Source organism: Nycticebus coucang, chromosome 19 (assembly GCF_027406575.1).
Source record: "Nycticebus coucang isolate mNycCou1 chromosome 19, mNycCou1.pri, whole genome shotgun sequence".
Lineage (NCBI taxonomy): Eukaryota > Metazoa > Chordata > Mammalia > Primates > Lorisidae > Nycticebus > Nycticebus coucang.
Genome location: NC_069798.1, coordinates 46,229,732 through 46,251,724, shown reverse-complemented (window position 1 = coordinate 46,251,724; position 21,993 = coordinate 46,229,732). Strand labels below are relative to the sequence as shown.

At 46.9% G+C, this 21,993-nt stretch overlaps 2 protein-coding genes across 28 annotated transcripts in view; both read left to right on the top strand.

The window, feature by feature from the left end:
• The first annotated feature begins 790 nt into the window (after positions 1-790).
• On the top strand, positions 791-15,086 carry MBD1 (methyl-CpG binding domain protein 1). Of its 27 annotated transcripts, XM_053572013.1 has the most exons (18): positions 792-1,106; positions 2,472-2,606; positions 5,868-5,982; positions 6,075-6,241; positions 6,329-6,411; positions 6,575-6,615; positions 7,027-7,173; positions 7,279-7,407; positions 7,563-7,637; positions 7,758-7,874; positions 7,962-8,030; positions 8,628-8,795; positions 9,118-9,417; positions 9,511-9,648; positions 9,979-10,116; positions 10,202-10,263; positions 10,878-10,921; positions 11,435-14,205. In XM_053572013.1, the coding sequence occupies exons 2-17, from the start codon at positions 2,497-2,499 to the stop codon at positions 10,900-10,902; spliced, it is 1,884 nt and encodes a 627-aa protein (XP_053427988.1). In that variant the 5' UTR covers positions 792-1,106; positions 2,472-2,496; the 3' UTR covers positions 10,903-10,921; positions 11,435-14,205. The 27 variants fall into 27 exon arrangements, with proteins under 27 accessions (XP_053427973.1, XP_053427986.1, XP_053427974.1 ...); XM_053571998.1 differs by lacking the exon at positions 10,878-10,921 and having other exon boundaries at positions 791-1,106; positions 8,631-8,795; positions 13,220-14,205; XM_053572011.1 differs by lacking the exon at positions 10,878-10,921 and having other exon boundaries at positions 791-1,106; positions 8,631-8,795.
• Positions 15,087-16,170: 1,084 nt separating this feature from the next.
• CFAP53 (cilia and flagella associated protein 53) overlaps positions 16,171-21,993 on the top strand; it is a 41,085-nt gene continuing 35,262 nt past the window's right edge. Inside the window, exon 1 of the mRNA XM_053572025.1 lies at positions 16,171-16,328. Coding sequence (XP_053428000.1) covers positions 16,260-16,328 — 69 coding nt within the window. The 5' untranslated portion in view covers positions 16,171-16,259. The remainder of the gene's footprint in view (positions 16,329-21,993) is intronic.

Here is a 21,993-nt window from a genome sequence, read left to right as displayed (position 1 = left end):
AGTTGCTATTCCCAAACCCCTGGATAAGATGGGTGGTGGCACACCTGTACCCTGGAGGGACTGCAGTACATGCATAGGCTGTGAGTAAACAGGCAGCCCCCACCCTGTGCTCCGTTAGGCTGTGGGGGTATGACCTGATGTCCACTGACCTGTATGCTCAGCCTCTCTTTTGGGGACAATGGGGATACATACATTCAGCACTTGTTCACTGTGTGTCTGATTTCTCACTCCTGAGTGTTCATACTCTCCAGACCACTCTTGGATTCAGTGGTGGACACAAGGCTCTCACGTTTTCCAAAAATCTCTCCTGTGGGATGCGTGGAGGATCCCACTCCGGTCCGCAGTCCGGCACAGCAGGCGGTGCAGGGCGCGCACACTGGCCAGGTGCCCACTGTTTACCTGCAGCGGGTCCCCGCCCCCTTCCCCGGGCCTGCTTAGCCACCCGGGGCCTGCGAACAGCGAAGCTAGTCTCTGCGCACTCCCGCGACTGTCCAGCGGGGAGGAGCGCGCGGGACACAATAGCCCTCGGGCAGATGTTCGCTGGGGCTGGCGAGCAGTGGCGTGACCTCCCGGAGAGGTGGAAGACTAGGGTTTCCGCTGGGCCAGGGAGTGCGCAGACGCAACCCAGCCTCCGCAGCCCTGTTGGTTACTCTTGGAGACCGCAGCAGAGAAGCGAAAGCGCAGGCTCAACCCCTACCGTCCACGCCTCCTTAGGGCGGGACGGGAGCGCGCATGTGCAAACTAGGTATCTCGGGGTGGACTCGCCGGCTGGGGAAACGAAGAGCGCAGGCGCTTCGGGTCCCGGGCGGTGGGCACGCGCCGCCGTGGAAAGTCAACACGCAGGCGCGGGAGCCTCCCCGTTAAGGGCACGCGCTGCCGAGGCGCTGGCGCGCAGGTGTCTCGTCGGGGGCGGGGCCTGTGAGTCAGGCAGTGGATATCCGGTTCCGGGAGCAACGAACAGCCGCGGAGGCGACAGCTACCGTTTTAGAGGAGGCGGCAGCGGAGGAGGAAGAAGGGAGTAGGGCAAGGCGGGAGGCACAGGAGGGACCCTTACCATGGATCCACGGGCCTAGAACGGCGGAAGCTGCCGGCCTGGTGCCGAGCTGGTGAGACAGCCGTGGGGCTGGAAGTGGAGAGCGCTCAGGCGTAGGATGGGGAGGAATTGAGGCTCATAACGCTGACGCGGAGGAATGACGGGCCCTTAGGCCGGTAAGGGGAGGAATGGCGGCTTCGGAATATTGAAAGAGGATTGGGAGCATTTAGGCGGAGGACGGAAAGGAGTGAGGCTTAGAACGTTGACAGGTGGGAGTGTCGATATCCTGAGACGAAGTCTGAGAGAAATGGGAACCCGGTGGGGAGACATTGGGCCTCTGAAGTTAAGGAGAGAGAAACAGGGATTCAGACACTGAGAAAGAGAAATGAGGGGGCCGCAGACTGATGACAGAGAGCAATGAGGCCGTTGGAATCCTGAAAGGGAGGGACGGCGGTGTGTTTAAATAGAGGATGAGGAGAAATAGGTTAGAGCGCTGACAGTTAGGGATGGCATGATCCTGGGACAAGAATGGAGAGCGATGGGAGGAGTTAAGAATGCTAAGGGGAGATATCAGGGTCTCAGACTAGTGAGGAAGAATGGAAGGTGAGAAAGGGGAGAAGTGGAGAGCTTTGGGGCTGTAGAGGAGAGGAATAGGAGGTCTGAGATTGGGAAGAAAAGGTGGGTCAACATAGAGAGAAAATAAGCAAGGGAGCTCTTGGGCTGAGGCAAGGGTAGGAATGGGAGTCTTTCAGCTAAGGAATGAAAAGAATGAGGGTCTGCGCAGACCAAGGATATGGAAGGATTGGGGGCTTTCTCACAGGGGAAGTTGAGGTTATGACACTGAAGTAGCAGAATAAGAGGACATTAGACAGGAAAGGAATAGAATGGTCAAAACTGGAGAGAAACTGGGAACTTGTGGGTCAAAGAAGAGGAGGAATGGGAGGTAAGAACGCTGAAGTAGTACATTGAGGGTAAGAGGACTGATGGCCTCTGAGGCTGAAGTTGAGGAGTATGGAGGTCTTAGGACAATAAAGGGGAGGGATAGGGACCTGGAGGTGAAAGACAGAGGAATGGGGGTGTGTAATGAAATGGTCCTGCGTTAGCAGTAGAGTGAAATGTGGGCTCTCAGTCTGAAGATGGGGAGATTAAAGGGTTAGGATGCTGAGAATAAGAAACAGGGACTCTTAAGCTAAGGATGAGGAGCAGTGGTTACCAGGTTAAGAAGTGGGGGAGGAATGAAAAGTTCTGGGGCCCAGAACAGAAAAGAATGGGGTAGGAATGGGAGGGGTTTCTCTTCTGTGTATGAGCTAGTCGCCTGTGGCAGGTCTTAGGTCTTGGGCAAGCACTAATAGACACCAGTGATTTGTGTGGCCTGGGGCACAGTATGTCCCTTCCTAGAGCCTCAGTTTCCCCCATGTACCTCCTTCCACCTTTTTAGGCTGCTGCTAATTCCCGTGGCCTCCATGGCTGAGGACTGGCTGGACTGCCCAGCCTTGGGCCCTGGCTGGAAGCGCCGTGAGGTCTTTCGCAAGTCAGGGGCCACCTGCGGGCGCTCAGACACCTATTACCAGAGGTACTGGACGGGTTGTGGACAGAGGGGTAGGACTGAGCCTGGTTAGGACAGGGTGAAATCAAATAGTGTGGTTACATTTATGGATGGAGTTAGAATTACGTGCATACAGTTAATCATTATCAAATTTCATTTTTGCAAATTTGCCTACTTAATAAAATTTGTTTGTAACTTCAAAGTCAGTACTGTTAGTAAAGGACCAAATCTGCAGGTGGCAGATACAAGCCAGGAGGGCAGTTCATAAAGGCAGAGACCTGGGGCACCAATGAGGGGAAGGGACTGCAGGGAAACACAGAGTACCTGTCAATCATCTGGTGACATTCCCACACCTCCCCTGGACCAGGCCTATAAAAGGAAACCACTCAATATTGCATGGGTACATTACATGCTTTCTGTGTGAGTGACACAATTAAAACTTTGACTTAAGCGAGCAGCACAGTTAAAACTTTGACTTAAAATATATAACTGTAACCAAAACATGTGTATTCCTGTAATATTCTGAAAGTTTAAAAAAAAAAAAGAAAGAAACCACCTAGGAGTCTTTAATGTCTATCTCCACTCACGGAGACTGACCTATTTCTCTCTGGAACATATTTTTGCTTTGTATAGGTTCCTTTTCTGCAGTAAAAGCTGTTTGTGTGGGATTGCTTCCTATCTGCAATTATTCCATCACACTGGCCTTGCTTGTGATTCTTCCAAGCACAGAGCCAAAGAACCAGGACAACAGTCCACCAAGAGGCCAAACCTAATGGTACTAATGGTGCATTCATGGTTATTCCAGAACATGCACAGAGCAAGGAAAAATTGTTGCCTGGTGCACATGTTTCCAACTAAGGTTGAACAAGATCTTTTTGTTTCAAGTTTCATACTATGAACAGGTATCCTTTTGGTGATCTGTTTAGTGCCTTTTTAGTGGTTTTTCACATTTTTGTGCTTTTCATCAGTGATTTTGCTATTTAACATGGTCCTCAAAACATAGTGCTAAAGTATTGTTTAGTATTCTGAGTGCAAGAAGTCTGTGATGTGTGTTATGGAGAAAATGCTGCAAGAAAATGCTGTAAGCTTCGTGTAGACATCAGTTTACAGTGCTATTTATTGGCTGTAAATTCAGTGCAATGAATCAAAAATATGGTACATTCTCCCCCAAAGAAGGAAATTTGTCAATATGTATGTAAGTCTGCTCCAGAAAGTACAAAAGGCAGCATCTATAGTACTTGATGAAGCTATGGAAAAAAAGATGGAAAAGCAGCTAAGTTTGTGGATCCGTGAAATGATCCACATTTGTTATTGTGATAAAGCATAGTGAACAGCATTTTTATGAGGAAAGGCAAAGTCATGTTACCTAGGGTTAGGAAAATATTAAACTTATCTCAGCTAGTACTGGCTGGTTTGCACATTTCAAAAGACAATATGGTGTGAAAAATAATAAGTTCTATGAAAATACCTGCTAAGTGTTATACAGGAAAACAGTTACATAGAAAAGTGGTTTTCGACGCCAATGAGACTGGCTTGTTTTACAAGAACATTGGCAAGCAAACCTACATATACTTACCATAAACAGACTCTGAAGCCTTTAAACCATTCAAAGACCATACAATTAATCATTTGTAAGAAATATATACTAATAAGATGTTGTTAGATCAAAACACATGTAAAACAAAGTTATGTGTAATCAGCTGATAAAAATGTGACCAGAGCCTCATAGGAACCTAACCTTGTACTTCCTCTCAGAGCAGTGGTTCTGTATTCAGTAATTCAGTGTTTACAGCAACATTATAGACCATAACTATCTATGAACAATGGAAATCAACTGTAAATATATTAATAAAGATGTTTACAAACATATACATGTGTTTTAAGGTGCATTAGTGATATAGGTATATTTTTTATACTTGTCATGGTTCTTTTTATATGTAAGTTGTCAGTTTCCCCAATAAATATAACATAATTGAAATTTTTTTGGTATTTAGTTATAATTTATTTTCAGTTACCTACTTCCATAAAACTTTCAAAACTTATGATTCTCAAGAACCATAAAGGATCTGAAATTCTACCTCGATTAAGACAAGATAATAGTTTGTTACAATTTTGTGGATGCTGGTAGGAGATTGAGACTCCTAGCTCAGAGATGAAAGACAATTTATTACAATAGTAGCAGGATCCAAAATCTGATAGTCATCCCTTATCCATGGTTTCACTTTTGGAGGTTTCACTGCCTGAGTTTCTGTTATCCATAGTCAAATGCCATCGAAATATTAAATGGAAAATTCCAGAAATAAACAATTCGTTAGTTTTGAATTGTGTGCCGTTCTGAGTAGCATGATGAGATCTCACATTGTCTGGCTTAATCTTGCCTGCGACATGAATAATTTTTTTCTTTGGCATATCCATGTTGTATGTGAAACCCACCCATTAGTTACTTGGTAGCTATCTCAGTATCAGATCGAGAAAGTATAATATACATACACTATATAGGGTATACTATCCACAGTTTCAGGCCTCTACTGTAGGACTTAGAACTTGTCCCCTGCGGATAAATGGGGACTAGATCATCATTTTTGTGTCAGTTCCTCAAATCCCAATTCCCATGTGACACAAAGAGAGCTAAATAGTACCTGCACACACAATGAGTTGTATTACAGGAAAGGAACCCTGAGCTTAGGGAATCAAATCTTTTACAATATTAGTATAGCAAGTATGCTTTCTTGTTACTCTGGACGGAGACCCTATTTCTTACCTTCCAAGGTTGTTTGCTTTACAGACATCCTTGGAAAGATCATTTTTTTACAAAGGATAGTCAATTCCTCTTGCAGTATTTGCAGAAATGCAAGAAACCTATGGAATATTTTCTCCCAACATCAATTATTTGTATTTTATTGTGTATGTAATACTATATAATATATATTTTAAACATTTGCATTTTAGGTTTTCTTAATTATGTGCTTGGTACCTAATGCTAACATATTTATGTTATTATATTTGTGTTCTTATTTGTGTTTATTTTTACTTATAGAAAGGTTTATGTTATAAATGTTTGTCTGTTTACATTTATGTTATTTATTAATGTTTATACATATATATGCTGGTATTTATATTTTATAATCCTGTTATTCAGGGCTAGTTGGAGTGGGGCCTGGATGGGGCTTAAGGCCATTTCCAGGCTGCCTCCTATATCCCATCTTACGAGTTGTATGGGTGGTATGGTACTGGCTTCACTTGTCCCTCTGGGTGCTAACTCATCCTGGTCCATCCCCCCAACCCCAGCCCCACAGGAGACAGGATCCGAAGCAAAGTTGAGCTGACCCGATACCTGGGCCCTGAATGTGACCTCACCCTTTTTGACTTCAAACAAGGCATCTTGTGCTATCCAGCCCCCAAGGTACTTTACAGTGTGGGGTGCTCAGTTAAGGGTGGCTGTGTTACCTAACGTGTACCTGTTGACCCACATTCTTCCTGCCCTCTTATCTTCAGACACATTCATTGGCCGTCCCCAGCAAAAAGCAAAAGAAACCTTCAAAACCAGCTAAGACAAAGAAACGCCAGGTTGGACCCCAGAAGAATGAGATTAGGAAGGAGGCTCCACAGGATGAAACCAAGGCTGATGCTAACACAGCCCCAGCTTCAGTCCCTGCGCCTGGGTGAGTGTTGGCCTAAGGTGGGCCAAATGGATGAGGGTTGTAAATGGAGGTGTTCTCAGGGCCCCACACCTGTCTTTCCCATCCCAGATGCTGTGAAAACTGTGGAATCAGCTTCTCAGGGGATGGTACTGGAAGGCGGCGGCTCAAGACTTTGTGCAAGGACTGCCGAGGTGAATCGGGATGGAGGCTGCTGGCATAGTTGGAAGTTGGATTTTGGAAATACTGGACATGGGTAGAGGCTGAATGGTTGGCAGTCAGGCCAGAGGCAGTGGGTGACATCAGGTGTCTCTTGCTTCCTTTTCACTTTGCTCCTTCCTTCTCCCTTTCTGCCAGCGCAGAGAATTGCCTTCAACCGGGAACAGAGAATGTTTAAGGTAAGCATAAGCTGCTTCTTCCTCACAACTCTGTAGTGGGAGCAAGACTTGTTGGGGCAAGAAGGCATCTGAAGAAATGGGGATGGGTCCATAGGGTATAAGAATCATTTTACAGAGAGCTAGCCATGGATTGGCAGTATAAGAATCATAGAGCTAGCCCCGGACTGGCAAACACAGTAATGGTAATTATTGGGGTGACAGTAGACACAGTGTTGAAGTTAAGAGGGGACCAGTAGACATACTGACAGATGGCCCCATTGATGGCATCTAACAACAAGTAATTATCAGATAATAGTGATGAGGCTAATGAAGAGCTAGAAGACACAGTGATAGGAACTAATGGAGGGTCAATAGACATGGGTGAAACAGCACTTCTGAAGTCTATGACCTTGTCTTCCCCATTCTTGGCAGCGTGTAGGCTGTGGGGAGTGTGCAGCATGCCAGGTAACTGAAGACTGTGGGGCCTGCTCCACCTGCCTCCTGCAGCTGCCCCATGATGTGGCCTCAGGGCTATTCTGCAAGTGTGAGCGGAGACGCTGTCTCCGAATTGTGGAAAGGGTGAGTCAGGCAGGTGGGGAGGGCCCAAGGCTCACCCCAGACCCAGGTCCTCAAGGCCCTGGCCCCATGCATCACGCCTCTGGCCCTCCCCACACACGCACACAGAGCCGAGGGTGTGGAGTATGCCGGGGCTGTCAGACCCAAGAGGACTGTGGCCGTTGCCGCATCTGCCTTCGTCCTCCCCGCCCTGGTCTCAGGCGTCAGTGGAAGTGTGTCCAGCGACGCTGCCTACGGGTAAGTCTGGCTAGAGGGGGAAGAGCTCATTCTGCTGTTAAAGTTCTCGCTGCCGCTGATTCCTCCCAACTCAGCCTTGCCCACCTCATGTCTTTCTTTTCTCTCTCACCCCATGCTTACTTCCCTGGCTTCACCCACCTGTCCCTATCTGTCAGCACCTTGCCGACCGCCTTCGTCGCCGCCATCAACGAGGTCAGCGACGCCCTCCCTTGGCTGTGGCTCCCCCCGCTGTGAGTTCCCTGCTTCATCTTCCACCTACTTGTCCCATGCATGCTTCCTGTAATTGTGGTGTGTCCTGTCTCTCTGCCTGGTGCCACCAAATCCAAGCCATTCTTTCTAATCTCTCCTAGGGTAAACGTGGCCGCCGCAGGGGGAGCTGTGACTCCAAGATGGCTGCCCGGCGGCGTTCCCGAGCCCAGCCACTGCCTCCATCTCCCCCATCACATCCCACAGAGGACACAGAGCTGGTGAGGCCCCAGTGGGAGGAGTGGGGGGAGGCACACCCCTAACCTTACCAAGTACCTGCCCTGACCCTACCTTATTTGCCTCTACAGCACCCCAAAGCCCTGGCCCCCTCGCCACCTGCTGAGTTCATCTATTACTGTGTAGAGGAGGACGATCTAGTGAGTGGCCCTTACCTGCCTGGATAAGGTTAACTCCAAAGAAGCAGATGCTTTGATGGGTCTACTGGGTGACAGCAAAGCACAGTGACGGGTCTTAGATTGGGATGAGCAGATGATGGAGAAAGACTAATATGGACTTAGCAGGTGCCATGACAGTGCCATGTCAGATGCACCAACATTCTGGTGGCTAATGCAGGACTGTCAGATACAGTGTTGGGGCCAATGGAAGAGCGGCAAGCACAATGACTGGGTGTCATGCAGGGTGAACAGAGAGAGCAGGCACAGTGCTGGGAGCTAGAGATGAGGTCAGAGACATTTTCTTGGTAGGTAATGGAGTACTAGCAGATACAGGGATGGATACTGGGATAGAGCAGCCACAGTCCTAATGGTATGGTATCAAAGGCCAGCTGGCATAGTGATATGGTTGAACTAGCAAACACTGAAGTATGACTAGTGGGGAGGCAAGAGGCTAAGAATAGTTATCCAGGTAGCGCCCTCTGATGGGGCTAGAGGAGCACCAGGACTGGCACTGTAATAGCCATTGAGGTTAGCCTCTCCTAGTTCTAGTGACAGCACCACCCATTCCCCCCACCCCAGCAGCCCTACACGAACCGCCGGCAGAACCGCAAGTGCGGGGCCTGTGCAGCCTGCCTACGGTGGATGGACTGTGGCCGCTGCGACTTCTGCTGCGACAAGCCCAAATTCGGGGGCAGCAACCAGAAGCGCCAGAAGTGTCGTTGGCGCCAATGCCTGCAGTTTGCCATGGTGGGTGGGGCAGGAAGGGTCAAGTGGATGGGGTAGGTGGGGCCAGATGCCCCAGTACTTGGGAGTGGTGGGCAGACCTGGTAGGTGGGTGGGCAGGGCAGTGTCTTTGGTTGAGGATTAGCAAACATTGTGCTGGGGTAAATGAGTCTAAGTGGCACTGGCATTGCTGATGGGAGACTAGCAGTCTCAATGACAAAGGGTTCATGTATAAGCAGATTCTGTGCTGAAACTAATGGAAGGTCAGCAGGTATGTTGAGCAGGGCAGGGTGGGTGTAATCAGTAATGGTACCAGGCAGCCATAGCACCCCATCTTTTCTCATAGAAGCGGCTGCTGCCAAGTGTCTGGTCAGAGTCTGATGATGGGGCAGGATCGCCCCCACCTTGCCGTCGTCGAAAGAGGCCCAGCTCTGCCCGACGATCCCATCTGGGCCCCACTCTGAAGCACGGCTTGACTACACGTACAGGCAGACCAGGCCATACTCATTCTTCAATGAAGCAGGAAGTAGGTGGTGGCTTTGTGTTGCCTCCGCCGGGCACTGACCTTGTGTTTTTACGGGAGGGTGCAAGCAGTCCCGTGCAAGTGCCAGGCCCTGCTGCGGCTTCCACAGAGGCCTTGTTGCAGGTGAGGGCCCTATCTTACCCTGACCATCCTAGTCCTACCCAGCCTCATGCCAGGGAGCTGAAATCAGGTCTGCTGCAATCCTTCCTCACACAGGAGGCCCAGTGCTCTGGCCTGAGTTGGGTTGTAGCTTTACCCCAGGTGAAGCAAGAGAAGCCAGATGCCCAGGAAGAGTGGACGCCAGGCACAGCTGTCCTGACTTCTCCCATATTGGTGTCTGGCTGCCCCAGCAAGGTAGGGGCAGTGATGGATGTTCCATTGGTACCATAAAGGGGTGGTGTGTAAGCAGAGTGATAGATGCATGATTGCAGCCTTTCTGCAGAATTACTCTAATAGGCACCCCCTACACTCCCCCCCACCGCCCAGCAATAGCTTTGCCTGCTGTGCTGCCCAGATAACAGAAAAATGTAGACCAGTGAGGAATGGGAAAGGTTTATAGGCAGATGGCATTTCTGTGCTAAATTGTAGTGGGAGTGGCATTTGTCAGCACAGTGATGGGTTAGCTGATGGAGACTTTCTTCAGACATACCCTTCTAACTGCTGCCTGTTCCCTACTTCTTCCAGGCAGTAGACCCAGGTGTGTTGTCTGTGAAGCAAGAGCCACCTGACCCTGATGAGGACAAGGAAGAGGAGAACAAGGATGACTCTGCCTCCAAATCAGCCCCAGAGGAGGAGGAGGCAGGAGGGGCTGGCACACCTGTGGTCAGTGCTGGGAATACCTCATCCTCTCCTGACCCTGCCTTAGCTCCACCAAGTATATTGATCTGTGATGTTAATTCTTCCCTAGATCACGGAGATTTTCAGCCTGGGTGGAACTCGCTTCCGGGACACAGCAATCTGGTTGCCAAGGTGTGCCCCACACAGTGAGGGGTGGGGATGGGGTGGGTGCCAGTCAGATGTGGGCCCTGAGTTTTGAAAATACAGCTAGCAATTTGGTGTGGTGCAGTGGGATGTTAAGGTTCCATACCCACTGTGCTGACCATAGTCCATGAGGGATGTGTGTGCAGGACCCTAGAAATTCCTCTTGAGACCCAGCCTAATAGCATTCCAGGTTAGGGCTTTCCTTTGGGGGAAGGAGGAGAATTAGACCCCCTATAATGAAATTTGAATGAAAAAGAAAGATAGGAAGAGTCTGGTCCCCATCTCCTTGAGTAAATCCTACAGGGGTTATCCTTAATAGATAAATTCTTACGTAGAGAATTATCATTAGGGGTCTTGAAGGCTTTTGGAGTGTCCAAGAGGCCACTGGGTAGGTTATTCCCTGTCATTGGGGAGTATGTGTCACATAAATGGTCTTGCCTATTGGTGGGGTGGGCAGGAGATCTGAGTCCTGAGCTGAGTCCATATGCAGTAGTGTGATCTTGGGAGCTCATTCTGCACTTCCTGGAGCAGCCTCTGTGGAAGGGCTTGGGCTGGGTCTCTTGAGTCTTTCTTGAGCCTGTTGAAGTTATTAACTATTTCAGCTGCTGCGCAGAACTGTCCCTGTAGGCCTGGCATAGGATGAAGGGTAGGTGCCTGTAAGGACTGGGATGGTGGGAGGAGGACAGGGGAATGTGGCTTCCTGAAGAATGTTGACAGGCCCTGCGCGTATGTTCACTGGAAACAAACTGTTGGCCTAAGCACTTGGAGTCCTTTGCCCCTAAAAACCAATTCCAACAGGCCAGAAATCCCTCCATCTGTACTTGGGTGACTGTAGAGGTACTGATTGAGGTCTTGCTAGGTAGACAGCAGCATGGGAGACCCAGCAGTGAGTACAGTGAGTCCTGGAAGGCTTATCCTTTAGGAGACACAGATCCCTACCCTCAGGGAGCTTATAATGTAACTGTGAACACGGTCCATTGTTAACAAAGAATGTGTTGTGCTATCAGTAATGATAGTTTCTAAGAGACCAAAAAGGGATACAGGATAATTAAGGGTACATGGGATAGAGGATACACAATAGTAGGAAATGGTTTTGTGATGCTCCATTTTGCACATAGCAAACCGCATTCAACATACAGACCTGCTCCCTCTTCTCTAGGTCCAAGGACCTTAAAAAACCTGGAGGTAGAAAGCAGTAGACTGGAGGCTTCTGCAGACTTTAGGATTCAAGGTGATATTTGCAGACCGGCTTTTTGAGAGACAACACTGATGTACTAGGGGCTTGATCCTACATTGATTGCCAGGGCTTGTGTGTGAATCAACCCTAGGAGGAAAAACCTACTACCAAACCAGAGGAGCAGGCCTAACAGTACTTGACCTTATAGAAGAAGTAAGCGGGAGAGGAAGAGAAAGAGTAGAAAGTTGGTGCATCTGCTCCTCCCCAAGAACGTTGGATATTATGGGTGAGGGAACTGGGGTGGGGAAAGGGAATATAACTAAAGCCACAACAAAACAACCTAAACGGGCATCTGTATAACATAAAGAATTTAAGTGGCTTTTGGATGAGACCTGGCAATGTCTCTAAATATTTCCTCAGGGAGATAGCAATTGCAAATGTAATGTGAAAAAATGAGGAAAGGAAAGGAACTGCTATTTGCATGTTCCTCCTATGGACCCGATTTATTTAATCCCTAAATCAGTCTTTTAAGGAAGACATTGATTTTGCCTATTTTTGCAAATGGGAAAACTGAGACTCAAAGAAGTTAATTTGTCCGATGTTAATAGTATTAGTAGAGCCTAGAATTAAACCTGGGTTGTAAAGGCCATATTCTTTAAACCACTAAACTGTAAACTGTAATTCTGTATCCAACAATGTGTAATTTTACAAGAACAGGAGTTTTCATTGACCTTGAAAACACACAATGGATTACTATAAATACTATAATAAATCCCGTATACTTCTGTCTCCAGTATGGTTTAGGGAGTGCCAAGGCTGCATATGGAAAGGGTTCATCTTGTTGGAGCATCTGGATTCTCTGCACATTTGGGTTCTCCGCAGGCCCCATGTGTTGCATTGGATTCCTCAAACCCTACAGGATATCCTTCCCTGCTGTCTGCTGTCCATTCTGCTTGTTACCCTGACTCCCCTTCCTTAGCCAAGGCAGTCTTTGGAACTAAAGCTGCCAGCCTGGCTTGTCTTTCCTAACAACATCTATCTCCTGCCCTCTGATGGCCTGTGTGCTTGGTTTCTTCCCCTCAGCCCAAATGTCTACTAGGAGGCTGAATTCCTACTCCGAGTCCAGCCCAAGGGCCAGTGTTGGCTCAGCCCTACATCACTTTTTCCAATTCTTCATTCTTAAAGTGCCAAAAAGATTAGCCAGCTTTACAGGGCCAGGACTGAGTGAGTGTCTCCTTAAGTTTTGTACCCTATATGCCTACCTTGCCTTACCCTAGTCCCAGCCTTTGCAGCTTTAGGTTAATTCAGATATGGATTAGCTATTTCCCAATTTTAGCTCATAAGACAGGACCCTCTGCCCCTTCCTTTGCTTCACCCTACCTAGTTCAGCCCTAGTCAAGACTGGATAATCTGGTACAGCTTTGTTCCCCCAGGACCTAAACAACCCTGGTATTGTTTTGACAATGATCTAAGTCAGCGGTTCTCAACCTATGGGTCACAACCCACAGGAACTGTATTAAAGGATTGTGGCATTAGGAAGGTTGAGAACCACCGATCTAAGTGAAATTTATTTGATTGGCATTTTGAAGAATATGTTTTCCATGTATATTAGGGTTCAATCACAAAAGCAGAACCACTAAGATAAAGATTATGTATATATGTATTTTAATGGATTTATTATAGAGACTTGACCTCACATAATTTTGGGAGCTGGTTAAACAGTCTCTGTAAGGCTGTTTTCTTTGTATCTAATGTTGGAGCTTGAAGTCTGCAGGGCAGGCAGTCGGGAAGGGAAGATGGATGTAAAGTGTGGGAGATTGAGAACACAGCGGCGCCCACGAGCACAAGCTGGAACCCAAGAGGATGGCCTGCAACCCATGTCAGTCTCTCACCACCTTCAGCTTCGATGATGTGGGTGTCCTGTAGAAGAAGTTGGTGCCCTTCCTCACAGAGTTAAATATGCATATGGCCTGGGAATTAGAGAAGCTGAAGGAAGATCCTGGGGAAGGTAGAGCAGCTGTAGGCCTGGCTGCAGGCCTGACTGCTGCCCCACACCAAAGGGGTAAGCCAGCAGATAAATGACAACATCCCTGAACTGCAACAGCATCTGGTGCCCCTGCACCGACCTTCCACATGTAAAAAGAGTATGCTGCTGCTTCACTTCTGCCCTCCATTTATTAGGCAAAATGTCTCTTGTGGCCCATCTTAACTGGAAGCATACAGGGAAGGGAGTTCTGGGAATCATAGCCTAGCCATGGTGACACATTGCAAAGCCACCTTGCCATGGATCAGCTCCCAAGGGTCTCACTACTCACCTGAGGATACTCGATAAAACTACATTTCTGAAAATGCAAAGCTGAAGACCAGGGATTTCATGGTGATCCCAGCAAGTACAGAAATTCTGTCAAGCCCACCTGGAAAAAACTTGCTGGTCTTGGCTATTTTTGTGTCATTCATTTAAATCTTGAGAACGTGGCTCATGGTAGGCACTTATACTTAATACCAGGATACAGAAATGAAAAAGATGGTCCATGCAATTTTATTAAATGAATCAGTATGTATTACAAATGAATAGATTTCCAACTTTATCGTGGAATTTAATGTTAAAAATATAGAATTCAGGAAATTATCAAGAAGATAATCCTTGTGTGAACCTTGTTTGGGGCACAGTAGGAATTGGAAATACTTTAGTTTCTATCTCTGAGCTGTTCTATTTTAAAATTATTTTTAAATGATCCTTATTGTTCCATTTACTGATTTATATGCTTACTGTTTCTTTTGGGAGTGTCTTGGTGGTAAGAGTGTTGACTGCCTCTGAGAAACTGGGATACTGGGTGGCAAGATCAAGGTACATCTGTACATCTTTTACATCTGTACAAAGACCTTGGGGGAATCACTTCTCTAGCTCTCCTAGGGCAGGTTGGCTGAAGGCTGAGGTTCACTGTGCTGGACCCGGCCGGGTTCTTTCAATCTCCGGACGGGCCCGCCAGGGGGCGCCAGCCGCGGTCATCCCACCGGAGCCCTGGAGACACTTGCCCTTCCCCCTTGGTTTGGCCGCCCTGGGGCGTGGCCTCCGTCCAGCGCAAATCCATTACCGGTACCTAGGCTGGGCTCAGGTTAAGCCGACTCCCGCTCTTCAAATAGTGGTAAAACAGGCAAAACGGTACCAGAGTTAAATTGCGGAGCTTGCCCAGAGTGAGGGTGCGGTGTGACAGCTGACATGTCTGGGGCAGCCACGTCAGTTTTCGCCTTCGAGAACTCATCCCGATGGGCCTACCCGACTAGCGGCCCGAGTCGCAGCGGCGTTTCCCTAACTCCTGGGCCGAGGGCATTTTCATTGCGGTCCTTCCCCAGGGGTTTGTGGTGGTGGTGGTGGAGGTTCCGCCCACACCGACCCGCGGGCCTGGCGCGCCTGAGACTCAAGATGAAAGAACCGTCGCTCAAGACACTGTCCAGGGAACCGAGACGACCAACTAAGCTTTCTTTTTTATTTGTTTCAGGCAATGTAAGCTCTTAGCAGTAAATGAAAATGAGTGTTTTACCGAACTGCAATTTTAAGAAGAATCATAAAGACAAAATGAGAATTATTAAAAGATTATTAAGAGAGAAGACATTATTTTGCGGCTGAAAAGCTGAACCAGCAATTCAGGATGTGGATTCAAACCTAGAAACGTACCTCATACAAATCCGAAGTGGGTGGATTAAAAATGATTTAGGAATGCTAATTAAGAGGTTATACACATTGGTTGTATTTGGATATTATACATCCGTCTCTGACGTAGGTACTGATTTTTTTTTCTGCGTTCCGTGGTCGACCGCACTTTAGCATGGGAATACCAAAACATCATTTTCAATTGGCTTTTAGGTTTTTAACTACCATCTTGTTCTTGACTAGAAATACAATTTTAGTCTCCACTTGTGCTGAGGATCCGTTCCACGGTTCCTGTTCTGTGTTGCCAGTTCTGCCTGAAATGCTGACTTTCAGGAACCAATTAACCTGGACTTCTGATCCACCTCCTGACTCTGGTCCACCGTGACGGTCTTGGTCGTTCATTATTGTGCTCAGCCAGGTAGTGCCACTGCCCCACCAGCCCACTAAATCTCCTCCCATCCTAGGGTATCCCGGATCTAAGCCCTGCTTTCGGTCCATTCCAACAGGAAGATTTTATTAATTTATTATTACTGGTTGAGCGGTTCGAAAAGGCACTCAGGTTCCCTGAGCGTTAATCGTCTTAGCTGTAAATCGAGAATAATACTTGCTCTTCCATCAACCCTGTATTTGTGAGGCTCAAAGGCTGTATGTGTGAAAATACCTGGCAATTTGTAAAGAACTACACAAATATAAGGTTATCCTGTGGTGATTATTACAGTCATCGCTGAGATTAACCTAGAGATAGTACAAAATTTGACATCCCCACAAAATATCCACTAGTTTACTCATTCCTGATCACGGGATGCTATAAATAGCAAAGTCAATTGGCATTACAATTAGACTTCTCTCTGGGACAGAGGGGTTTTCTTGCATTCTGAGGAACTCTGGAGGAAGGGCGCGAGGTCGGCGGGCTGCGGCCAGGGGCGGGGTGAGGACCGCGCAGACTCAGCTACTCGGCTGCAGGAGGAAGTTGCCAGTCCCGGCGTCTGTGGCCACCATGGTGACAGGACCGACTTCCGTCCGACCCACCCACCTGATGCACCCCGCGAGGTGCACCATGGCAACCAGACTTATGCGTCGCGGAAGCGGGTCCCGCAGGTCGCCGCGGTCGGGGAATCACGGCTAACGCCACCCCGATCTTGAGGGGTCTTGAAAATGTACAGCCAGAGGTTTGGCACCGTACAACGCGAAGTTAAGGGCCCCACTCCCAACGTGGTGATCGTGGTAAGCCCAGGATGTGATGATTGGGGGCGGGGGCACCTACAGTTCTTTTTATGTACCGGTCCTTCAGGTCTGGCTGAGCCCCACCTGCCCCTTAGCCAGGCCTTGCTCAAGGGAAATGATGCCTGATGGAGTAGGTTGAGTTTTGAAAGAAGGGAAGAAAAAATTGCTCACCTATCTTCCCCTTATCCACCCATCTCCCTGCATCCTTTTTTAAAGCTCTTACCATGCCCCCACACACCAATTATAATATTTAGCATCTGTATTTGAAGAATCACCACTTGGGATCTTGGGGTTTTTCAGTCTCTAGGGCACTCGAATGAGTTCTGTCCCCTTACAATGGGGAGTGTGTGTCATGGGCCCAGATCTGGGGACAGGGCTGGCCATGATGCAGCTGTACGGTTTGGGGCTGGTCCTTCATTCCTAGGAAGATCGTCTATGGAAGGAGAATAGGTGGTGAGTGGTTACAGACAACCAGTTACCACTGCAGGACAGTGTCCCTGCAGGCCTGCAAAAACATAGGGTGGCTGCCTCTAAGGCTGGGATGGTAGTAGGTGGTAGATTTTTATCTTCAAAAGGGATTTTAACGTTTTAAAGTTCAAATTTAGGTTTGGGGGAAACTTCTTGCTATGGAATTTGATGGGCCCTGCTGAGACCTCCAGTCATTACTGATCCATGCACTTAGACTCCTTTGTTTCTACAGACTAGTTTCTTTTTTCTTTTTCTTTCTTTTTTGTTGTTGTTGTTGCCCTTGGTAGGGTGTCGTGGTGTCACAGCTCACAGCAACCTCAAACTCTTGGGTGTAAGAGATTCCCTTGCCTCAGCCTCCCAGGTAGCTGGGACTACAGGCACCCACCACAATGCCTGGCTATGTTTTTGTTGTAGTTGTCATTGTTGTTTAGCAGGCCCTGGCCAGGTTCAAACCCCCCAGCCCTGTGCACGTGGCTGGCATCCTAACCACTGAGCTACGGGCAGCGAACCTACAGACTTGTTTCTACAGCCCAGAAAACTTCCCCAGTGCCATTAGACTATTACAGAGTTATCACACAAGCCCCTGCTATGTGCACAGCACTGTAGGAAATACAGGAGTGATGACCCTGGGAGGTGTACACTTCACTGAAGCCTGCCTCCAAGGAGTCCTGTCAATAGGTTGAAGATCCCTAATCAGAAAGGTTTCATACCAGAAGTGTCTCAGATTTAAGATTTTGTTTAGATTTTGGAGTATTGCCTATATATAATGAGATCTCTTAGGGAGGGGACCCACGTCCAAACATGAAATTCATTTGTTACATAGACACTTATGTATATACACATAATCTGAAGGTAATTTTACTTTTCCCTTGGAGATGCTGAATAAACTGTCTTTCTACATTTTGACTGTGACCTGATGACAAGTTAGGTCAGGTATAGAATTTTCCACTTGTTGTTACTCAAAAAGTTTCAGATTTTGGAGCATTTGAGATTTTTCAGATTAGGGATGCTTAATCTGTAACCTAATTGCAGAAACAACTTGCTCATGCATAAAACCATTATAGTTATCACAGCAGATAATGATATGCCGTATTGTCTGTGATGTTTATGAAGAAAGATCAGGGACAATCAAGAGTACAGTTTTGTTATGCTCCAAAGAGCACGTAGCAAGTTTCACTCAACCCATGGACCTGCTCCTTAGCTCTAAGTCCAAGTATTGTAGGAACTGGAGCTGGGAAGTAGTAGACTGGAGGCTTCAATAGTAAGGTTAAAGGCGATAATTATAAACAGACTCCATCAAAGAAAGAAACTGATTTACTCTAGGTTCTGTATTCAAATAAAGGGTTCGGGGGCTGGGCCATTTGTTGTGTGCTGTTATTTGTGCTGGAAACCAATAAGGGACAGGAAAAAATAAAAATGCTGCCACCAAACCAAAGAAGCAGGCCTATTGACCATTTTGCACCTATAGAAGAATTAAGAAGAAAAGGAAGAGGTCAGAGTTCGTCCATCTGCTCCTTCTCAGGTGTCTTGAGTATGTTAAGTAGTTTAGGTGTTAGAAGTAGCAGAGTTGTGTTGGAAGAATTAAAGCCACTAAGAGAAGAGATGTGGGCCCTAAACAATTCCCAGGAAAAGCAATAAAGTAGGTAATGTCTGAAGTAATAAGGCAGTAAAAGGAGCAGCTGTTTAATTAATGCCTCCTAGAAGCCCAACAGGTGAACTTAATTCTGCTCATTTGACATGTGAGAAAACAGAGTCAAAAAGATTAAGTAACTTGCTCACTGCAGTTAGTACTGGGTACTGGACAGACTTGATCCTAAGATGTAAGGCATTGTAAATTGCAATCCTAATAATTTAATAACTGTTGAATTTAATAATTTAATAACTATAATTTGAGATGCTACAGTAACAAAAGCCTTCAGTGACCTTGAAGACACAAAGTAGCTTGTTCTGCCTTTGCATGGTTTAGAGCTGTGATGTACAATAAAGTAACCACCAGCCACATACAGCATTTGCACACTTGAAATGTGCCTAAAGTAACATGTTGAAATGATAGTATTTTGGATATATTGGTTAAATAAAATATATTATCAAAATGATTCCCCCTGTTTCTTCTTCTTTTTAAAAATGCAGCTACTTGAAAATTTAAAATTACATACCTGTTTTTCATTATATTTCTATTGAAGTGAGCGTTTTTTGTTTTTTTTTAAGACAGAATCTCACTTTGTTGCCCTCAGTGGAGTGCTGTGGCATCACAGCTCACAGCAACTTCTAGCTCTTGGGATTAGGCAATTCTCTTGCCTCAGCCTCTCCAGTATAAAGTGAGGGTTTTGAATGATGCCAAGACTCTTTCTCGCTTGGCATCACCTTGTTTGAGAAGTCCAGGTCATACCTTACTCATTTAGAGACCGGGTCCTTCCCAGACCAAAGAGTTCTGCACAGGATGCCCCAAGTCTTAAAGGGCCTCTTGATCCCTGGCTACTGCTCATGTTGTTTCTTACCATCCCCACTCACCCCCATTCTTCTCTTCAGCCAAATTGTACAGTAGCTGGTTTGTGTCCTGCTGGAGATGATGTTTCTATATGATCTTGGTGCTTGGTCACTGTTCTCAGCCTGTATGTCTACTGAGAGCCTGAATTCCTGCTGTGTATCCTTCTCAAGATACAGCCATGACCCTGATCTACTTCATTCACAGAATCTATATTCATAAAATGCCAAAAATATTAGAGAACAGTAGTTTAATTATCTGGTTCTGGGCTCCAAATCCTTATGGAGTAGCTACTTCACGTGCTATAATGCCCAACATCATCCTCCCTACCTCAGGCCTGCCTTATCTTGGTACCTATAAGTGTACCCTGAGCCCTGAATCTTTTCATCAAGCTGTCTTCAAATGTTGATTTTTTTTTTTCTCCAGGAGACTTCATTATGAACACCCTACCCTAGTGTCCCTGTAACAATGACAGTAATATTCCAAATGTAAACTATTGATTGACTCTCTCTCTGCTTCATGAGTGAAGAGTTTTCTTGCTATGAATCAGCACCCTACTGTCTCACAACCCACCTAAGAATGACTTGATAAAACTGTATTGCTAAAAATATAAAGTTTAAGACTAAATTTCCTGGTTGTTCCAGGAGGTAAAGATATTGCATCAGGCCCACCTAGATACAATGTTTTATCCATCCATCCATCCATCCATCCATCCATTCATCCATTTATTTGTGTTGAGAACCAGATTGTTGTAGGCATTACACTCAATGGTAGGAATATAGAAATGAAAGAGATGTAGTCTGTGTGATTTCATTAAGTATGTCAATATATGTTCAAAATGCTGCATGCATTTCCAATTTTTTAGAAGACATTTCCATAAAAATAATACATTTACAGAAATTTGATTATCCCAAATAATCAAATTTGGGATAATCACAGTCTTTGCATTAAAACTTGTGGGTACAATAAAAATACAAGATGGCGGCTGAGTAACAGATTCCCTGCAACTGGGAACGGTGAGTCTGGGGAGATAAGACTCCAGGCATCTCTGGCTGGTGGGATCTGCCTATAATCATCCCTTTGAGGATACGGGGAGTCAGAAAGGGACTTCTGGACCCCAAGAGGAGGACAAAAACAGTGGAAAACTGGCAAGTAGATGTGTGTGTTCAACCAACCTAATCCCACCAGCAGCTGTAAGTACAAGCAGCAGTGAGACTGCAAACTGGAAAGGCCTTACCTGTGAACTGTTTTGGTGTTTTTGGACTTGGGACTCAGTTGAACTGCTTTGGGGAGAGCTTGAGCAGGAGTACGGAGAACTTTGGGCATTGTCTAGGGCCCCAGACTGAGCCGCTGAGCTGGACGGAGCTAATAGTGTTCAGCTGTGGGACGCAGGGAGCCACTGTGAGAGAACTGCCCTGGCAAGCTCCACCCTCAGGGTTGCACAGCAAGGATTGGGCTGGAGCTAGTAACCTAGTGACTGAGCAGCCTAAAGGTGGGGACTGAGCTGCCTTACAGTCTCAACCCACAGGGGCAGAGTGAAACCGGTTTTGGCATGCTGGAGCTTCAGGCTGTTGCCCTGGGTAGAGTGCTGTGACATCACGGCTCATAGCAACCTCAAACTCCTGGGCTTGGCACTGCCCGGACCTACATAAGAGCTGTGCTGCAACCCGTGACCCGCGCCCACTGTGCCTCCACTTGGCCTGACCAGGAACTGCGGGAGCTGTGCAACCCTGCATCGTCCTGTACCTTCCCAACCTCCACATCGGCCTGCTCGTCTGGCCAGGGACTCTGGTAGCCATGTGCCCTCAAAGCCCTCCCTACCACTGCGCAGAGCCCTTCTCCAGCCAGAAAATGCTGGAGCCTTGGGTTCTCTGTGCCAAAGTCACTGGGGGCCAAGCACTCCCAGAACCATGCGTACCACCTCCTGCCCTGTTGCTGGATCCGGGTTTGTCATACTCCGGAGCTGCTTCCACAACCAGAACTCCCTGGCTGGGGCAGCCCCAGAGGAATTACACAGGGTCACTCCCTACAAAGATCCAGAAACAATAGAGTGATCCTGCTGGGGTCTAATCTTGGAGAGACACCTCCCCAACTCTGAGGACGGCCAGAGGCAACAGTGAAAAACAATCATGAGGAGAAATCAACAGAACAACTCTGGCAATATGAATAATCAGAGTAGATCAATTCCCCCAAGGATCAATGGGGCACACATAGCACAAGATCCCATGCACAAACAAATAGCTGAGATGTCAGAAATCAAATTCAGAATCTGGATAGCAAATAAGATTGAATTAGAATTCCAGGCAGTAACCCAACAGATAGATCAAGAATTCAACAATTTCAAAGATCAAATGACCAAATTTTGGCACATTGAGACAAGAAGTTGCAGCCCTCAAAGATCTAAGAACCACAGTAGAATCCCTCAGTAACAGAATGGAGCAAGCAGAAGAAAAGATTTCTGACATTGAAGACAAGCAAAATAAGGATAAGAATGGACACTTCACATTTGTTAACGGTAATACTCAATATGATGAGATTTCAATTATTAATATTTATGCACCCAACCAGAACACACGTTAATTTATAAGAGAAACTCTAACAGACATGAGCAACTTGATTTCCTCCAGTTCCATAGTAGTTGGAGATTTTAACACCCCTTTAGCAGTGCTGGATAGATCCTCTAAAAAGAAGCTAAGCAAAGATATTTTAGAG